General features: G+C 43.5%; 1 protein-coding gene across 1 annotated transcript; it reads right to left on the bottom strand.

The window, feature by feature from the left end:
• Nucleotides 1–17,094: 17,094 nt before the first annotated feature.
• LOC140190091 (uncharacterized) lies at nt 17,095–21,082 on the bottom strand. The gene is made up of 2 exons (XM_072246572.1): nt 21,047–21,082; nt 17,095–18,511 (listed from the first exon to the last, which is right to left on the bottom strand). Exon 2 carries the CDS (start codon nt 18,035–18,037, stop codon nt 17,273–17,275), a length of 765 nt encoding a protein of 254 aa, XP_072102673.1. The 5' UTR covers nt 18,038–18,511; nt 21,047–21,082; the 3' UTR covers nt 17,095–17,272.
• Between the last annotated feature and the right edge of the window lie 783 nt (nt 21,083–21,865).

Raw genomic sequence — 21,865 nt, 5'->3', positions numbered from 1 at the left:
GAGTAACTCAGCAAGTCAGGCAGTATCTATAGAAGAGTGTAAACAGTCAAACCTTTGAGTTGAGACTGGCATCAGGGTCCCTTGCTAATTAATGTATTGACAAGCTAGTGTCAGATCCATCAACAGTTGCTCAACCAGTCAACAATCTGCTGAAGGACAGCAAAGGCGCAGACAACCCTGTGGTTCTTAATGAAGAACAACTGAAAGCATTTCAAGCTTTAAAGATAACATTGTGTACTGCACCTGCATAAGTAATCCCTGACACAGGTAAATCATTTACCCTTTGTATCAATGAGAATCATATATTAGCAGACCTAATTCAAGAACATGGAGATTGAAAGTGTTGGAATCAGTTGTTGTTACGTTTTTAGTAAGGTATTAATTGAATTAATGAGTTTTTAGCAAGACTGAAATTCTAGTTTCACTAACATAAATTGTATTTTAACTAACACACATCAAATTTGCTGGTGAACGCAGCAGGCCAGGCAGCATCTCTAGGAAAAGGTACAGTCGACGTTTCGGGCCGAGACCCTTCGTCAGGACTAACTAGCTCTTACTAGCTTCGGTTAGTCCTGACGATGGGTCTCAGCCCGAAACGTCGACTGTACCTTTTCCTAGAGATGCTGCCTGGCCTGCTGCGTTCACCAGCAAATTTGATGTGTGTTGCTTGAATTTCCAGCATCTGTAGAATTCCTTGTGTTTGTATTTTAACTTGTATTTTTCATAATATGTGATGTTAGTCTCCACCTACTGGTGGCAAAGTGATATAACAGTTATATAGCAGTTTATCGCCTTACATTTTTTAACTGGCTGTGGTAAGCATGCTATACCTGTGTATCTTCCAATAGGCCCTCCCTTATCTCAGGAATTTGCCTTATTTCAGTATAAAAGTGTCTGTTTAATAATATTCTGACTTACTACTTTTGTTACATTTTGGGCACAACACTATGAAAATATTTTTGGGTTGTAACTTGAATCTTTGAGTTTTAACTAGTATTTTATTTTCAGTCATCTCTAGTTATACCTTTTAGATTGTGATTCTAACACTGTCATTGACATCTAAGTGAAGAGTACTCATTGAGATCTAACTAAGACCATGCCCAAAGGTGAGAAACAAATTGCAGAATCTCCAGCTAGAGAGGACAGATAACAGAGGGTTTTAGTACTTATTTGAACATATGAATTTGATGCGATTAATGAAAAAGTCAGGAAGAAATATGCTATTGATGCCAGTCTAGTGGAAATTCTCTTATGAGTGATGTTCAAAAGATATGGAATAAGATTCAGAAAATGTGGTTGGGAATTTTTTTTTTTGAAAAGCTTATTATCTATCAGAGCTAAGAAAGCATGAGTAGGCCAAGCTAAAAGGTGAATTAAATTAATATAAATGTGAAAGTGTCAGGTTAGAAAACCAAGTGTGTGATCTAAAGCAAGCACATGGTGAATGAACTAGCAAGTAAATAATTTAACTAAACAATTGGGAGAAAAGGAAGAATTATGTACATGCTGAAGGAACAGTACGATAGAGATAGTAAAAGTCTTAATGAACAAATTTCGTTGTTAACTGACGGAGTGACAAAACAACATGATAAATGTAGCCATATGGAGGCACACTTTTCAGAGTTACAAACAGACAAAGTTGCAATGCCCAGCAAGGACCTTCGGTGGACAATGTTAACAATGATGTCACATAGTGGAATGCAGCAACATTGAATTGACCTCTGAAACAATGCCGTCTTGGGAACTCTAAGGAACTGCAAAATGGATAAAACTTTGGCTCAACAGAGACCTCCAATGATGACAGTGATGAGCTGATTGGTCTAGCGGCCATGACGCGACTTGCCACACTAAAAACTAAGGGAGTGAAAGTACGCAAGAACTAAAATGGAGATTATGAAAGGAAACAGGAGGTTTATCATCGACTACCAGACCCAGAAAAAAATGACAAATAGTCATTAAATACCACATCCTAAAAACAGAAACTTAAAGACTTGAGCTGAACTTCAACGAATTAAGAAAATATACAAATTTCACCCATATGATGGCACCCAAATTTTGGCTGCCATGCAGTCTTCTCAATAGATAAGACAGTTGACATGTCAATCTGAGGATGATAGAGGAGAGGATAAGCAGTATTTACTAGATGGTTGGGATGCAATTAAGAAATGGTTGGAAGAACAAGCCCCAACACAGACTGATTTAAGCAAAGTAGTCATTTGCAAACAAAAGGCTTTAGAAGATATTTCTGAATATGGGGACTGCTATAGGACAGTTAGGATCAGTTTGAAGTTGTAAGGCATAAGAGAAGAACTAGGTCACTTGGCCCATTGAACTTACTCCACCGTTCAATCATGGCTGATCTTTTATTTCCTGTCCTCAGTCCCACTTACTGGCTTTCTCCCTGTTACCTTTGACATCTCTTCTACTGCTGTTGGGCAGGAGGTGCCGGAGCCATAGATCCTGTACTGCAAGGTTCAGAAGCAGTTTTTCCTCTACAACCATCAGGTACCTGGGCCAGTGTGGATAACTTCACTCACTTCAACTCTGCACTGATTCCACAACCTACAGACTCAATTTCAAGGACTTTTACAACTCATGTTTGCAGTATTATTTTTATTATTTGTGTAGGTTGTCATCTTTTGCACATTTTTTTTGTCAGTCTTTGGTCACGTATAGTTTTTAGTAGATTCTATTGTGTTTCTTTATTTTCACTGTGAATGCCTATAAGAAAATGAATCTCAAGGTACTACAGTGGATTCAGATTAATTGGGACACATCAGGACCACTACATTTTGGCCCAATTAAGCAGTTGTCCCGATTAGCAGAAGTTTTGTGGAAATGGTTAAAACCGTATGAAAAAGAAAAAGAAAATGCCTTTTAACTGAGTAACAAATACTGTATTTAAATACAGAACAAAATAGAACACTACCAATGCTACTGGTACTTAACTGAAATATCCAGCAATGACAGGAGATGTGGAAGATTTTAAAGTGGAAAAGACATTGTACTGGAGGCCAAGTCTTTATGTATATTTAAGGCAGTTTGTGGATAGATTCTTGATTTCTTGATGAAAGGGTATGAGGAGAAGGTAGGAGATTGGGGCCGAGAGGAAAACTAGATCAGTCATGATGAAATTATTTGTCAAAAAATAACTTTTTGAATTTGAAAGCCAGTATGTGGACTGTTTTTTATTCTCTTCTTCACCTGGTGAGTATGCATTGTCCTTGGATTATTTTCCTTTTATGTTTCGTTGTTCATTTTTGCACAAGCTCTGGTTTTTCACTGTGCTTTGCAGGTGCCTCATTTGGAATGCTGTCATGGGGTTATCAAACTCTTTGCTTTTATGATTTATATTTAATTTGGGCTTGTTTAATTAGCACAGTAATGACAATGTCTGGAATTCCTACATGCCCAGGGTATATTTCAGGCCAACACCCCCCCCCCCCCCATTACTTGGTCATTATGATTTGTTGTTGGATGAAATTCAGAACTGATTATTATAGCAGAGACATAATCCGTAGAAGATAAATTATGAATTGATTATTATTTCTCTATCTATCTATGTATTTATCACCTTTCTCTCTGTCTCCTTCTCTCGCAATTAATCTATCGATATGCATGGATATCTATCAATCTGGACATTTATCAATTAATTATTTTTCATGGAGTAGGCCCTTCCTGCCTTTCCACCTGTGCGACCTAGCAATCCCCCATTTCAGTTTGAACCTAATTATGGGACAATTTACAGTGACTAATTAACCTACTGACCGGTATGTCTTTGGACTGTAGGAGGAAACCAGGGCACCAGGAAGAAACACAATTGGTCACGGGGGGTGGGGGGTACATTCAAATTCCTTGCAGGCAGTGGCGGGAATTGATCCCAGGTCCCTGGTACTGTAAAGCAGTTTTCTAGCCGCTGCCCTTCCATGCCGCCCTGATTGATATGCATGTTGTTGAAAATACAAAGTGTCAAATGAAATTAATTAATCAAAATGCATTTCCTGACCTTGAAGTAAAAATCAAACACAAAGACCCTCCTGAAAGAGCACAATGGTCCCCCTCCCCTGCCCCACATGGCAGCATTTCAACTTCCAGAGGGGTCTGTGGAGGCTTGGAATGTCACCAAGAACCTTTGAAAACTTCTACAGATGTGTGGTTGGAAGTGTGCTGATTGGCTGTATTATGGCCTGCTATAGGAGCAGAAAATCCTAAAAAAGGTAGTTGATTTGGCTCAGTACATGATACATCATGGGTAAAATACTCCCAGCTATTCAGTAGATCTACAGGAAACATTGTCACAGAAAAGCACCATCCATCATCAAAGATTCTAAGCACCCAGGCCATACTCTTTTCTCGCTGCTGCCATCAGGTCGAAGGTACAACAACCTCAGGACTTGCACCACCAGGTTCAAGAATAGTTACTACCCTCAACCATCAGGCTCTTGAACAAAAAAGGATAACCACACTCATTCTACATCTGGTATTCCCACAGCTAATGGTGTCACTTTCAGGACACTTATCTTGTTATTTCATGTTCATTACTTATTGCTATTTATATTTGCATTTGCACAGTTTGTTGTCGATTGATCATGTTTACTGTTTCTGTTCTATATATTTGATTAGTATGCCCACAGAAAAATAATCTCATGGTTTTATGTGGTGACATGTATGTACTCTGATCATAAATTTTACTTTGAACTTTGAATTCTAAAGTTGAACTGATTGGACAGCCTACAGGCACCCTTTCAAGTTCTCTACAACTCACGTTCTCAATATTATTTACTGTTTTTTATTATTTGCAAGATTTGTCCTCTTTTGCACATTAGTTCTTTGTCAGTCTGTGCTATTTGTGGTTTTCATAAATTTTATTGTATTTATTTTCCCTGTAAATGTATGTAAAAAAACTGAATCTTAAAAGAATACTCTCTGGTGGTGTATACATAGTTTGATAATAAATTTACTTTGATAAATGTTTTTCAGTTTCGGTCTTTGTTTTGCCAGTGATGTTGTGGGGATGGAACTGGACTCTCTGACGGTTGTGTCTGAAAAGAGGATGCTGTCCAAGTTGCATGCCATCTTGGACAATGTCTCCCATCCACTACATAATGTACTGGGTGAGCACAGGAGTACATGCAGCCAGAGACTCATTCCACCAAGATGCAACACAGAGCGTCATAGGAAGTCATTCCTGCCTGTGGCCGTCAAACTTTACAACTCCTCCCTTGGAGGGTCAGACACCATGAGCCAATAGGCTGGTCCTGGATTTGTTTCCTGGCATAATTTACATATTACTATTTAACTATTTATGCCTTTATCACTATTTAATTATTTATGGTGCAACTGTAACGAAAACCAATTTCCCCTGGGATCAGTAAAGTATGACTATGACTTTTCATGAATGGTTCAGTGACCTGGTTACAAAGTTCACTGAGGTCCCAGCGGCTCCTCTGATTGACAGCGCCCTCTTTCCCTCCTCCCGGGTTTCTGCTCACCGTCATGTGACACCCTACGGATTGCCGACCAATGGCGTGCTGACGTCACAAAAGATCCTCCCTTCATAGGAGTCCTTTCCTTAGCAGCGCCCGATCAGTTCTGGAGCGGCAAATATGAAATGAGCAGTGGGTAAATAAAAGGAAATATCAGCGGCTAAAAATCAAGTTATGTTTCACAAAGCGTATTAATACATCTGCACTTCATTGGAAAGTATATGGTCAAATCCTTGAAGAAGTGTTGGTGGTAAGATTTCTAGGCATGTAAATGTTAGTAAAATATGTAAACAGGTCGTCCCCTGCGTCGGCTTTACTGGTTGAATTGGAACAATTACTCTCATAATTGTGGAGGTTGAAGTTTATGTGAACATACCAGATTAATTTGAGGGGGCAAAGAAATGATGATCCTCTGTGTTGGAGGGCTGGTGGTAACATCAGAAGAGTGTTTTTACTTTGGGTGACTGGGTTTTTATCACATTAGGAATATAGGTTTGTTGGATTACACAATATGTCCTGATATAGCTTTCTTGGTAACCAATTGATTTTTCTTTAGTTGATTTTAGGTTACACGATTTAATAAAATCTGAGGATTCTGCTATGCTTGAGAGTCTGTTGGTTCATCAGTATATTAAGGAAAATTATTATGATATGACAACCATTTTTTTACAGATGAATCAACAGAAAATTCAACTGAGAATGTTGGTGTGGCTGTTATTATGTCTGAATTACAGGTAACGATAAAAAAAAAACAATTTACTACCCACTTATCAGTATTTACCACAGAACTGGTTACCATCATTTTAGGCTTACAGTCAGTGGAGGTAATTTGTCCATGTAAAGTTGTAATTTGTTCAGATTACTTTTCAATTTTGATGATCCTAAAACATGTCATTCTAGCCGTAGGTCATATTTACTGTAGGAAGCTCATCAAACATTATTTTGTATACAAAGTATTGGTTTATATGTTGGTTTCTTAAGGGTCCCTGCTCTTAAGAATCAGCAGGATGATTGTTCAGCTAAGGAAGCTGTTAAAAGTTCAATAATGGATATAAACTTCCCACTTAGCAAGTCAGAGGGTAAAGGGTTAGTAGGGTTAAGGATTAGGGGATTATGGCAAGATTTGTGGATAATGGGCATCACCTTAACAGAATACATAAAACTGTTGGGTTTTTGGGAGAAGGAGGTAAAACAAGAAGGCAAATGATTATTTTGACATAACTTAGAATTGGATATACTGTGCTAAATTATTCCTTATATCTTGTAAAACATCACTCTGGGTTGAGTAGGTTTTGTCATCATTATGAAACAGTTGAACATTCTGTTACTGTGTGAAGCATACAAGGTTGAAAGAAATCAAATGTAGACTTCATTACAATTTTGGGGGGTTGATAGTTTTCACTTAAAAACTTTGTGAATTATCAGAGTGACTTTAATTCACAATATCATCTTTTATTACTTAAAATCTATCAGGCTTTTTGGGATAATTTATCTTTCATTTGAAAGAGAGGTAGTAAGCACTTTTCCCCCAACTCTCTACACCACACTCCAGTCCAGTTGGTCATAGTCATACTTTATTGATCCCGAGGGAAATTAGTTTTCATTACAGTTACAGGTGATGTTAATACACCTTTAAGTTTTACTACCAACCGTCATAAAAATTCAGAAGATGAAGAAGATAGTGGGGTCGTTCTGTACTTGCTGCATTTCGATTCCACTGTGAGCATCAGCCTCTTCACTTCCTGCCTGCCTCCCAGGGGACAATGAGTGTATGTCAGTTCCTTACTGCCCCGGCTCCCTACCTGATGTTTTCCATTCCAATCTTCGGGCCCACATCCCTCCTTGGTCCTCACCCCTCACTCTCTCTGTAACCTCCTCCCATTCTGATGAACTGTCTCAGATCTGTTCTCACCCCCCTGTGGCCCTTCTGCATCTACACATCTGCTTCCTTTTCAGATTGGAGACCTGTGACCAGCGGTGTGCTACAGGGATCCGTGCCTGCCCCCTGTTGTTGTCATGTATATTCTTGATTTGGATGTGAATGTTGAGAAATAAATTCACTAATCATTGCAAAGCTGGTCATAAGGTCACAACAGGCTGTGGAAAAACGAGATGGAATTTACTCACAGAAGTTCAAAATGTTGCACTTTTGCAAGTTAAACCAGGACAGGACTGACAGGACTTATTAGGTGGCAGAACCCAGGGAGTGTTGTAGAATAGCAAGACCTCAGAGTACATGGTTCATTGAAAGTGATGACAGTGTAGACTGGGTGGTGAAGAAGACCTGTGTCATAAATCGTTCATCAGGGAACTGAGTACAAGAGTTAGGGTGCATTATTACAAGTGTACAATATGTTGATGAGACTGGAGTGAGGTGTTGCCAAGCAACAGAAAGGAAGTGATTCAGCTGGAAGAGGGTGCAGTAAAGATTCACAAGGATGTGACTGGGACTGAGTTTGAAGGAGGGACTAAGTTCAAAGGAGAGACTGGAAATATTGAGTCTGTTTTCCCCAGAATGTGGAAAGCTGAGTGTTGAGCTTATGTAGAACTTTTTGGCCCTTTCCAGCTTAATCACATTCTTCTTATAAATGAGTGAGGGTAGAACCACACATAGTATATCGTGGTCTCATCACTAACTCCAAGCTACAACTGATAAAGGCAATGTATCAAGTGTCTTCCTCACCACCCTGTCTACACGTTTAGAGAACTATGCACTTGTGCTCCTTGGTCTATCTGTTCTCCAACTCTCTCGAGGACCCTACTCATTGCCACAGATACACCTGTGTGTGCCCCTGGCTGAAGAATTTTCTGTCACTCTTGCTCACCCAGAACAGAACAGCACAGGAAGAGGTCCTTCTTCCCACAATGACTGTGCTGAACACAATGTCAAATGAAACTGAATCTCTTCCGCCTGCATGTGATTCATATCCTTTCATTTCCTATCTAAAAGCCTCTTATCATATCTACTTCCAGCAATATCCATAGCAGCCCACATCAGACCCCACCACTGTAAATAAAACAAAACTATTACTTGCACTGCCACCACCTTTAAATTCTCACGCTGTCATCTGAAAGTTATGTTTCCTCGTATTTGACATTTCCACCCTGGGAAAATAATTCTGACTCTCTACCTTATCCACATTCTCATAGTTCTCTAAACTTCTGTCAGGTCTCCCCTTAGTCTCCTTTACTCCAGGGAAAACAGTCCCGGCCCATCCAATCTTTCCTTGCAACTCAATCCTTCCAGTCCAGTCAACGTTCCTGTGAATCTTTTCTGCACCTTTCCAGCTTAATCACATCCTTCCTATAGTGTGGTGACCAGAACTGCACAGGGTTCTCTGGATATGGCCCAATGAATGATTTGCACAACTGTCATGTGATGTCCCAATTCCTCTCAGTGCCTTTGCCGACGAAGGTAAGCATGCCATGCACCTTCTTCTTGATGTTATCTACCTGTGTTGCCAATTATGTACCTGTATCCAAAGGTCTCTTTGTTCATTCACACTCCCCAGGACTCTGCCATTCACTGTGTATGTCCTGACCTGCTTTAACTTGCAAAAATCCATCACTGTAATAATGATTCAAGACCGTTTATCATCATTATTCAGTACATGACTGTAAAGGAGAATGAAATGATTTACTCCAGTCCTGATGTAACATAAGAAAACACAATAAGCATCAAGAACACAGTTTAAAAAAAACTATCAATGTAGAAGTAATTCTATGAGACAATGTACATGTAACTGTTCTATATATAGACTGTCTTCTATATGATAACCAGTCTTTATTCCATGTTAACACGCTTAACCCAGCACTGTCAGCCCTGGTTTTGTGCACCAGCCTTTCATGTGGCGCCTTGAAAATCCAAACACAGGACATCTTCAGCTTCCCCAGTAAAGTATGGCAATTGTCCTGTATCAAACCGCAGAACACTCCAACGTGTGGTGAAAACTGTCCAGCGGATTATTGGCACCCAATTGCCCACCATTGAGAACATCTACCATAAACGCTGCCTGGGCAGGGCAAAAAGCATTATCAGGGATGCATCTCACCCTAACCATGGACTTTTTGCTCTCCTGCCATCCGGTAGGCACCACAGGAGCCTCCACTCCCACAGGCACAGGAAGGGCTTCTTCCCTGAGGCTGTGACCCTGCTGAACCTCACATCACTGTGCTAAGCAGTATTGCACCCATATTGTACTGTCTCAGTACTTTTATATTTGTGTGCTGTAGCAGTTACTTTTTATTCACAGTTATTTTGTAAATAACACTGTTCTTCACAATTCTGTTTAGATACTAACTGCATTTCATTGGCTTTGTATCTGTAGTCGGCACAATGACAATAAAGTTTAATCTTATCTAATCTAATCTCTGGCACATTTGACAAATGTACCAGACAAACCTTTCACCAAACCAGATGACAGGTTCTCAAACCAGGTCGCAGGAGGACAGGGTAGCGAAGGCGGTCTTTGGAATGCTGGCCGTCATTGGTCAGGACACCGAGTATAAAGTTGGGATGTAATGTTACAGTTGTGCAACATGTCACTGTGGCCATATTTCAAGATTCAAGCAACACACATCAAAGTTGCTGGTGAACGCAGCAGGCCAGGCATCATCTGTAGGAAGAGGTGCAGTCGATGTTTCAGGCCGAGACCCTTCGTCAGGACTAACTGAAGGAAGAGTGAGTAAGGGATTTGAAAGTTGGAGGGGGAGTGGGAGATCCAAAATGATAGGAGAAGACAGGAGGGGGAGGGATAGAGCCAAGAGCTGGACAGGTGATAGGCAAAAGGGGGTACGAGAGGATCATGGGACAGGAGGTCCGGGAAGAAAGACGGAGGGGGGGGGGACCCAGAGGATGGGCAAGAGGTTTATTCAGAGGGACAGAGGGAGAAAAAGGAGAGTGAGAGAAAGAATGTGTGCATAAAAATGAGTAACAGATGGGGTACGAGGGGGAGGTGGGGCCTTAGCAGAAGTTAGAGAAGTCGATGTTCATGCCATCAGGTTGGAGGCTACCCAGACAGAATATAAGGTGTTGTTCCTCCAACCTGAGTGTGGCTTCATCTTTACAGTAGAGGAGGCCCTGGATGAACATGTCAGAATGGGAATGGGATGTGGAATTAAAATGTGTGGCCACTGGGAGATCCTGCCTTCTCTGGCGGACAGAGTGTAGATGTTCAGCAAAGCGGTCTCCCAGTCTGCGTCGGGTCTCGCCAATATATAAAAGGCCACATCAGGAGCACCGGATGCAGTATATCACCCCAGTCGACTCACAGGTGAAGTGTTGCCTCACCTGGAAGGACTGTTTGGGGCCCTGAATGGTGGTAAGGGAGGAAGTGTAAGGGCATGTGTAGCACCTGTTCCGCTTACACGGATAAGTGCCAGGAGGGAGATCAGTGGAGAGGGATGGGGGGGACGAATGGACAAGGGAGTTGTGTAGGGAGCGATCCCTGCGGAATGCAGGGGGGGGGGGAGGGAAAGATGTGCTTAGTGGTGGGATCCCGTTGGAGGTGGCGGAAGTTACGGAGAATAATATGTTGGACCCGGAGGCTGGTGGGGTGGTAGGTGAGGACCAAGGGAACCCTATTCCTAGTGGGGTGGCGAGAGGATGGAGTGAGAGCAGATGTACGTGAAATGGAGGAGATGCGTTTAAGAGCAGAGTTGATAGTGGAGGAAGGGAAGTCCATTTCTTTAAAAAAGGAAGACATCTCCCTCGTCCTAGAATGAAAAGCCTCATCCTGAGAGCAGATGCGGTGGAGACGGAGGATTTGCGAGAAGGGGATGGCGTTTTTGCAAGAGACAGGGTGAGAAGAGGAATAGTCCAGATAGCTGTGAGAGTCAGTAGGCTTATAGTAGACATCAGTGGATAAGCTGTCTCCAGAGATAGAGACAGAAAGATCTAGAAAGGGGAGGGAGGTGTCGGAAATGGACCAGGTAAACTTGAGGGCAGGGTGAAAGTTGGAGGCAAAGTTAATAAAGTCAACGAGTTCTGCATGCGTGCAGAAAGCAGCGCCAATGCAGTCATCGATGTAGCGAAGGAAAAGTGGGGGACAGATACCAGAATAGGCACGGAACATAGATTGTTCCACAAACCCAACAAAAGGGCAGGCATAGCTAGGACCCTTACGGGTGCCCATAGCTACACCTTTAGTTTGGAGGGAAGTGGGAGGAGCCAAAGGAGAAATTATTAAGAGTAAGGACTAATTCCGCTAGACGGAGCAGAGTGGTGGTAGAGGGTAACTGATTAGGTCTGGACTCCAAAAAGCTTTAAGACCTTCCTGATGGGGGATGGAAGTATATAAGGACTGGACATCCATGGTGAAAATAAAGCGGTGGGGGCCAGGGAACTTAAAATCATCGAAAAGTTTAAGAGCGTGAGAAGTGTCACGAACATAGGTCGGAAGGGATTGAACAAGGGGTAATAAAACAGTGTCGAAGTATGCAGAGATGAGTTCGGTGGGGCAGGAGCAAGCTGAGACAATAGGTCGGCCAGGACAGGCAGGTTTGTGGATCTTGGGTAGGAGGTAGAAATGGGAAATGAGGGTGTGGGAACTATAAGGTTGGTAGCAGTGGATGGGAGATCTCCTGAGCGGATAAAGTCGGTGATGGTGTGGGAGACAATGGCCTGGTGCTCCTTAGTGGGGTCACGATCGAGGGGTAAATAAGAGGAGGTATCCGCGAGTTGTCGCTGTGCCTCGGCAAGGTAGAGATCAGTACGCCAGACTACAACAGCACCCCCCTTATCGGCGGGTTTAATAATAAGGTTAGGATTAGTGCGGAGGGAGTGGAGAGCAGAGCGTTCGGAAGGAGTGAGGTTGGAATGGGGACAAGGTGCGGTGAAGTCGAGACGGTTGATGTCCCGTCGGCAGTTAGCGATAAAGAGATCCAGAGCAGGCAGAAGACCAGAGCGGGGTGTCCATGAAGAAGAGGAGGGTTGAAGACGGGAGAAGGGGTCATCGGTGGGGGTGGAAGAGTCCTTGCCGAAGAAGTAGGCTCGGAGACGGAGACGGCGGAAGAAAAGTTCCGCATCATGGCGAACACGGAACTTGCTGAGGTGTGGGCGAAGGGGGTCAACCGTGAGGCCCTTACTGAGAACAGAGCGTTCTGCCTCCGACAGTTGAAGGTCGGAGGGGATGGTAAAGACCCGGCACGGATGAGAGCTGGGATCAGAGGGGGGAGGGGGGAGGCTGGGAGTGTCAATGGAGAGGGGAGGGTTGGGGTGAGAGGAAGATGGAGCCTCCGAGGGCCCAGGAGTTGCGGTGGGATCTGAGGAAGACGGGGCTGCGGAGTGGTGGTAGGGGAAGGGGAGACGGGAGTCACAACAGCAGCACATAAGATTCAAGATTCAAGTTTGTTTAATGTCATTTCCAGTAAGGGAAAACAAAATAGTTGTTACTCCGGATCCAATGCAGCAAAAAATGCAATAATAAAAAAAAAACATATAAGTATACAAGTACTTCTTGGTTGTACAATATCTAGCACCATGAGGAAACAAATTGTAGCAGCAGAGATGTGGTTTTTGAGGAAGATGCAAAAAATATCATGGATGAACGAATATCTAATGAGGATGTCATGAACAGAGCAAACACAAAAAGAGAAATGATGTATAAGAACATGAAAAGGCAATGTAACTTCAATGGACATGTGATTAGGAAAGAGGAGTTAGAATGCACGGTAATTATGGGAACGATTGAAGGGAAGAAAGCAAGAGGAAGACAAAGACAAATGATGATGGAGACAGCAGCCAGAGAACTGGAAATGAATACCAATTTAATTGATCCACTTGACCCGAACAGGAGTGTGTGGGCCATGGCAGTCAAAGCTCAAACTGGGCACGGCACCTGATGATGATGATGAGTTTATATACACTGATTGTATGTCTATATAGTGATGCTAGGCACAGGAGTGTCTGTACATGAGGTGACTGACAGGAAATGGTAAAGTAGTAGTGGTGGGGGTGTGCCAGGGTGGGTTGGTGGTTGATGTGTTGATCAGACTGACTGCTTTAGGCCTTGTGTTTGGGTTTCTGAGACTGCAGGTTATATGTGGTTGCCAGATAGCCTCCTCCCTGATGGGAGTGAGACAAATATCATGGGATCCTTCATGATATTGCTGGTCTTTATCCAGCACCTTTCTGTAGATATGTCCTTGATGCTGGGTAGACTGGTACTGGTGATGTGTTGCGTAGGTTTGAATCCCCATTGTAGGGCCTTCCTGTCTGCTCCAGTGCGGTTTACGTATTATGCAGGAGGTTAGGATGCTAATACACATCTGTAGAAAGTTGCGAGCATTGATGTGCACAGTCCAGCTCTCTTCAGCCTCCTCAGAAAGTGGAGGTGCTGGTGAGCTTTCCTGACTGTGTAGAATGTGTTCTTGGACATGAGAGTTTGGGCGAGATGTGCACTCCCAGGAGTTTGAAACTGCTCGCTGTTTCTGCTGTTCTGCTGCCGATGTATAGGGAGGGGGTGAGTGGTGCGAGTTCTGAATTCGATAACCATCTCCATTGTCTTATTGACATTTAGGAAGAAGCTATTTGCCTAGTAGCAGGCCTTTGGCTCTTCCACCTGCTCCCTGTAGACTGTCTCATCGTAGTTGGTGATGTCTTTGGCAATCTTGACAATGTGATTTCATGGCCAAACACGTGAATAGTCTTCTGTGAGGAGACCGTAGAGCAACGGGCTCACCATACCTCCCTGGGGGTGAAGGGGCATTTGTGTTGAGGATGATGGTGAGGGAGGAGCAGTTGTGTGTTCTGATGATTTGAGGTCTGTGTTTAGGAAGTCCAACACCCAAATGCACAGTGGTATATTTAGACTGAAGAGTAAGAGTTTGTTCACCAAGGTCTGTGGAACAATAGTGTTGAATACCGAACTGAAATCCAGAAACAGCATTCTGACATAAGTGTCCTTGTTTCCCAGGTGGTATATAGTATTTCAAATATGGTAAAACACACAAAATGCTGAGGAACTCAGCAGGCCAGGCAGCATCTACAGAAAAGAGTACAGTCGATGTTTCGGGCCGAAACCCTTCTTGCAGGATTGGCCTGCCAAGTTCCTGCAGCATTTTGTGTGTGTTGCTTGGATTTCCAGCATCTGCAGATTTTCTCATTTGTTATTTAGTTTTTAGTTTTTTTTTTCTCACGCTGCTGGAGGACATTAAGCTGGAAAGAAATTGGAAATTTATGAGGATGCTGTTGGGTCTCGAATGACTCATTTATAGAGAGTTTCAGCAGGTTTGGACAGTTTTCCTGTGAGTGTCGGACAATGTGTGGTGATATTATAGAGGCCTATACAATTATGAGGTGCCTAGATAGGGTCAGGAAACAGGTTTTTTTTTGCTACGGTTGGGGAATCAAGAATTGGAGGGCATTGGTTTAAGATGAAAAGATAGAGATTTCATAGGAACCTGAAGGGCAACTTTTCTACGGAGAGTGGTCAATGTATGGAATGATCTATCAGTGGAAGCGGTTGAGGGAGGTATATTACTAATGTTAAGAAGTTATCGGACAGGTAGATAGAAAGAAGAGGTTTCGAGAAATATGAACCAAATGCAGGGAAATGGGACAGGCTCAGATGGGAACCTTGGTCGGCTTGATCATTTGAACCGTTGACTCGGTTGAGACAGTAAAACTTTTCTAAATGACTTGTTACTTCTTCATAAATCACAGATACTAGCATGTTGTCAACACCATATGAGAAGTTAACAGGACTACAATTATCTGCTTGTTGTCTTCAACCCTTCTTTCTCAATTGAGTCACATTAGAAGTTTTCCATCCACTGGGACCTTACTGGAACAGAGTGAGTTTATGCCTCCTCTTTCTCTCCAAACCCTAGGATGCAGGTCATTTGGACCTAGTGATGTTTGCTTTAGACTCTCCCCCGTAATGGTGATTGTTACTGATTATTGAACGGTGTTGAAATGTCACCCATCAGATACCTAAGGCATGTTTGCTGTGTCCCTACCATGAACATTGATTAAATTATTGAGTTAACATATCTGCCTGTTTCTTGTTTTATTTTTTGTCTCTTTTCACTGCTTCCTGAAATATTCTCTGTACTCTGGCCCAATAACAACCCTTGCCTCTTTATATGCTTTTTGATTCTATATTTACCTTGACGATTTTGGCTGACCATAGATGGTTCATCCTTCATCTGGATCCCTGTGTCTATTTGGGTCAGTGTCTGCTGAGCCTTATGAATCAGCTGTTTAAACACCTGCCACTGCTTACCCACTGATCTGTCCCTGAACCTATTTGCCCCATCCACCCTAGACAACTCCACCATCACACCCACGTAACTGCCCTTATTTTGGTTGAGGACGTCGGTTTGGACGCAGGTGTTTGTCCTCAAACTGTGTCTGGAATGCTCCGATGTTGTGATCACTTCTTCCTCGGGGATCCTTCATCATGATCTTTCTCAGTATTCTGACCTCATTACACAGAACCACGTATGAAATAGCCTTTTCTGGGTGGATTCTGTAACATACTCCTGTAAAGAACATTCCGTAGCCACTGCATAAATTCCTCTTCCTTGTACCTTGCCAGTTTAATTAGATTCATCAACATACAAGAGTTGATTGAACAGGAAGTGAATGGTGACAAGGGTCTACTACTTGAAGCAGATAGACATTAAAGATGGCATCCAGCATAAAACAGCTACCTCTATACCCAAAGATAAGAAAAATCCCATTCAAATCTATAGATAAAATAATCGGATTAGAAAATACTTAGTCATTACTGCAGTAAGAATTAACCAATGAGGAAACACTCACTTAGTAAAGTACAAAGAAACTTCCAGAGGTCCACTTTGTACAGCCACTGGAAGCATATTAAACTGTAATGTATATAAAGTCTACTTAAGATATAAGCAGATAATTAATTGTTCAACTGCAAAGAAAATGACAATTAAACAGTCAGATCCAACAGGCTCTCAGCATCTCCCTGCTCGATTTGCAGTGATAGTACATTCTGAAATTCAGAGATACTGATCTGGGTAAGAACAGTGCAATTGAAAGTGCTTACAAGCATTGCTTCCCCTCTGCCAAATGCCAGCAATCAAGTTAATATTTTTATCAGAACTGAGTAGGAAATTTAATACAGCAAGCTCCCACAAGCAATACACTCAAAGTCAACAAGCATCGTACGTCAAAAGTCAAAGTCAACCAATTTCTTTTTTCTCTATCAGCTTCCAAATGTTGCTACTCCGACATTCACTTGCACACCCCCTGCTGTGTTTCCCTGTTCAGCTCTTCAGAAGAAGTGAAAATGACCCATAATGTTGAAATGAGCAGGACATAGGACCTGGGATGAAGAACATGACAGACATAAATAACTGCAGTCAACTTGTCTTCTCCAGTCTGCAGAAAGTCATGCAGGAAATTCAAGGGAAAATTCTTCACCTACAGAGTGGTGACTGTTTGGAACCCATCTCCACAGGAGAGCCAGAGGTGAATGGCAGGGATGGATTTAAGAGAACTCTTGTGGAACAGAAATTCTGACAAAGACCAGCTAGGCTCAGTTGGCTCCCTACTGTACACTGGGTGTGTTATAGATTCACTAGGCACCTGATACAGAGTTTAAAATAGAACTGATTTATTAGTCACAGATCCAGAATATTAAACTCTAGTCCGATTAAAGGTGAACATCATCACAAGAAATTCCTCCCATGCCCAGTGACCAGAGTGTGATGAACAGCAACAATAATTGCAGAGTTCAATACCAACAGTTACTTTTGAACTTGCTGCAGGATTCAGCAAATGTGATGGTTTACATATCCAGCATGCAGCTTATTTAAACTGTTTCCCCAGTGTGAACTCGCTTATGTGTCAGTAGGTCAGTTGATCCAGTGAAACCCTTCCCACAGTCTGAGCGGGTAAACAGTTTCCCCCCGGTGTGAACCGACTGGTGTGTCTGTAGGTGGGATGACCGAGCGAATCCCTTCCCACAAACGGAACAAGTGAATGGCTTCTCCCCAGTGTGAACGGACTGATGTCTCTGTAGGCTGAATGACCGAGTGAATCCCTTCCCACAGTCTGAACAGGAGAACAACATCTTTCCAGTGTGAACTAACTGATGTGCCAGCAGGTCAGATGACCGAGTGAATCTCTTCCCACAGTCAGAGCATGTGAATGGCCATTCCCCAGTGTGAAATCGCAGGTGTGTCTGCAGGCTGCCTGACCGAGTAAATCCCTTCCCACACATGGAACACGTAAATGGTCTCTCTCCAGTGTGAACTCGCTGGTGTCTCTGGAGGCTGAATGACCGAGAGAATCCCTTCCCACAATCAGAGCATGAGAACGGCTTCTCCCCAGTGTGAACTGACTGATGTGCCAGTAGGTCAGTTGATCCAGTGAAACCCTTCCCACAGTAAGAACAGGTGAATGGTTTCTGTCCGGTGTGAATTGACTGGTGTGCCTGTAGGTGGGATGAACGAGTGAATCCCTTTCCACATACAGAACATGTGAATGGCCTTTCCCCAGTGTGAACTGACTGGTGTCTCTGCAAGCTGGATGACCGAGTGAATCCCTTCCCACAGTCCGAGCAAGTGAACGACATCTCCCCAAGGTGAACTGATTGGTGTACCAGTAGGTCAGATGACTGGTTGAATCCCTTCCCACAGTCTGAGCAGGTAAATGGCTTCACTGTTGTGTCTGAGGGTTGGCTGAGTGAGAGAATCCTTTCCCTCACTGAGAGCAGGTGAATGATATCTCTCTGTTGTGAGTTCTCTGATAGTTAATGAAGTCAGATGCTATATGTAGTGAACCCCTCATACAGTCAATGCAATGGATGAACTGATTTCTAGTGAACAAATGCTGGTGTGTTCTCAGTACCCTGGTTCCAGTGGATTTCACTGAGTTGCAACAGAAAACACAAAGCACACTTCCAGCGGGGATGAGATACTTCTCCAACGACAGATATACCGGTGTTACAAAGGAAATATCTGTTCACTCCTTTGATATCTGTAAGAGGCAGCAAAATTGACGTACTGTTGTTGAGATCTCCGTACACAAATTCTTTGTCGTTTCTAATCTGTAAAAAGATTGACAAAAGACATCAATGGGTGAAGGACAACATTTCAGATGAGAGTTCAAGCCCTGTAGTGAGCTCTGACAGCACATTGTTATAATGAGGTTCAACCCAAATTGGGGGAACAGCACCTCAATTGTTCAGGGATTCTCAAACTGTCCATGAAATTCTCTTAACAATCCTCCTGTCTCAATAAGAATGTGACACTTCACCTGTATGCCTATGGGGTCATTGACTATATCCAGAGCTGCCGGTGTGGCTTCCTGTCGATCGGTGAGACCTGAGGTAGATTGGGAGACTGCTTCACTGAGCACTTATGCTCTGTGCACCAGATAAAGTGGGATCTCCCAGTGGCCACACATTTTATCTCAACTTCCCATTCCCATTCCAACACGTCAGTCCATGGCCTCCTCTACTACTGTGATGAGCCGACACTCAGGTTTGAGCAGCAACACCTTGTATTCCATCTGGGTAGCCTCCAACCTGATGGCCTGAACAGAGATTCCTGGAAATCTGTTACTTGCCCCCCCCCCCCCACCTTCACCATACCCCATTCCCATTTCTTTCTCTCAATTTACCTGCCCATCATCTCCCTCTGGTATTCCTCCTTCCCTTTCTTCCATGGCTTTCTGTCCTCTCCTATCAGATTCCCCCTTCTCCAGCCCTTTATCTCTTTCACCAATTGACTTCCCAGCTCTTCACTTGACCCCTCTCCCCCTCGGTTTAACTTATCACCGACTACCTTGCATTTCTTCCTTCCCTCCACCCACCATCTTACCCTGATCTCATCTTTTTTTTCTACAGTTCATATAAAGGGTTTCAGTCTGAAATGTTGACTGTTTACTCTTTTCCATTGATGCTGCTGAGTGCCTCCAGCATTTTCTGTGTGTTGATGGGACATTTCTGCCTGTCTTCAGTCTGTGATTTGGTTCAGTGTGTCTCCATTAGTATCATTTCAGGTTCTGCTCATGTCTCACAGTGCTATAGAGAAGATATGATATTACATGGCTGATCCTGGAGACTTTCTAATTACTCTGACCCCCCACCACTCCAGGTAATTGAGGGTGGTGAACTAATCGATGACAATACCAATGAATAAGGGGGGGGGGGGGGCAGCAGGATTTCTCATTGGAGTGTGGCATTTACATTATATGAAAGCTACAAGTCATTTGTTACCCAGGACAATGTGTTTGATATCGTTATGCAGCCAGACAGAATGGGACAAAACATGTTCTCATGGGTAGAATAGTCCAGAACAAGAGGAGGCAGAACAAAGGTGTTTATCTCAAGAACTAAAGCTGATGGAAAGATTTTTCTTTCTTTTTATGTGTAGAAATAACCGATATTTTAATTGACTAGAAGGTAGACTCTTCATCAGCGATTAACTCAGAACTATATTTTTGTTCTGAGCTCCCGATCCTTGGATCTAGATTGCTGGAGTTGATTTTGGGGAATCGACTCCCTCCACGTCTGCTTCCAAGCATGCTTTACGGACTGGTAAGGAAAGCACTGACACTGTTACCCATGGCTAATTCTGTACCCGCTCCCCCAAAGAAAAAAAAACAAAAAGAAGAGATCTGTCTGTTCATCACGGTTCCACAATGCACATGTGCTGCAGAAATGGCGCCAGCACCTTCGCTCGTCAGCAGAATACTCCCTGGGGCCCGGGTATCGATCGAGGGGCTAGAAGAGAGGGAAAGGACTAAGACTGCCCTGGGTTTGCAAAACCAGGGTGTCCTTAGCTCACAGCAATTACCCCTCAGTCGAGGTGCGGGCACCGGTGCTGATGAAACCCTCAGCACCAGAAAGTCTGCGGGTGCTGAAAATCCAAAGCAACGCATACATAACGCTGGAGGAACTCTGCAGGACAGGTAGCATCTATGGGAAAGTGTAAACAGTCAACGTCTTGAGCCGAGACCCTTCTTCAGGATTAAGAAAGAAGGGGGAAAGTGCCAGAATAAAAAGGTGTGGTGAGGTGAAAGAAAGAGGCTAGGTGGAAGGTGATAGTTGAAGCCAGGTGGGTGGGCAAGGTCTAGGGCTGGAGAAGAAGGAATCGGATAGGCGAGGAGAGTGGAGAATAGGAGAAAGGGAAGGAGGCGACTCCAGGCAGGTGTGAAGAAGTGAAAGGTCAGAATATCGAATAGAAGATGATGGTCGGGGGTAATTTGTTCACCGAAGGGAGAAAATTATATTCGTGCCATCAGTTTGGAGGAAGAGGAATCCATGTGTCGATATGTCGGAGCAGGAAAGGGAATCGAAATTGAAATATTAGGCCACCGGGAAGCTCCACTTTTGGGGCTGATGCAGGGTGCTCGACGAAGCGGCCGCCCAGTTTACGAAGAGTCCCACCTTCGACCCTTCATCGGGGCCTGTCGCCCAGCTCCCCGTGCGTGGGTACGGATCGTGGGGCTGAGAAAGATGGAGAGAACTGAAACTGTCCCAGCGGCGGGGCCACGGCGTGTCCGGATTCGTTGCCCCTCAGTCGCGGTGCAGAAATTGGAGCTAATGAAATTCCCCCACCCGGACACTGACTCCTACCTGCAGCCGATTCTCCGGAACCCTTTGTCTAGTCCACCAAACGCATGCGCGTATTCGGGACTAAATGACCCTCACGCTTGCGCATTTGATCGCTGGGTCACCGATGGCGAATTCTGAACCGTGAAGGTTTCTGGGTAGGAAAGATGCCATTTACAATCCATTCAAACACCTGTTCCCCCGTCACTTGCCCCGAGAACTGTCAATGCTTTTATGCAGAAACTCAGCAGCTGCTTTAACACGCCACGCTCCCACAATGAATATATTCAATATCAACAGGCATTCCGAGTGTCAACTGTCAAAGTCCAACCCATTTAAAAATGCAGTATAAAACACGAGGAATTCTGCAGATTCTCGAAATATAGAGCAACACACACAAAATGCTGGAGGAGCTCTGCAAGTCAGGTGGCATTGATGCCGAAGAATAAATAGCAGAAGCTTCAGGCCGAACCCCTTCACCAGTCATCAGCATGGTGAATGGTCTCTGCCCGTAAAGACCACTCTTTATTCCTCTCCATAGATCCTTCCTGACCTGCTGGTTTCCAACAGCATTTTGCAGAAATAAGCAACATCTTTTTCAGTCAATCATTTTCAAAATGTTGTTGATCTTACATTTGTAACCACATCCTCCTGGTCTGATTCCCTCCTCCTCCCCAAATACTCGACCTCCCACCTCATTTGGAGCCCCAAAGGCATGGCTTGTTCGGGATCCTCTTTGGTTTCTGATCCTGCACTGGAGAAGATTTACTGACTATTCAACTCTCATAATTTAAAGGAGAGCTGTGTATTGCCACAACCCAGCTCTGTAAGACACTACCCCTT

The sequence above is a fragment of the Mobula birostris genome, chromosome 29 (genome assembly GCF_030028105.1).
Source record: "Mobula birostris isolate sMobBir1 chromosome 29, sMobBir1.hap1, whole genome shotgun sequence".
NCBI lineage: Eukaryota > Metazoa > Chordata > Chondrichthyes > Myliobatiformes > Myliobatidae > Mobula > Mobula birostris.
Note: the sequence above shows the minus strand (reverse complement) of the source record. Positions and strands in the feature narration are given on the sequence as shown.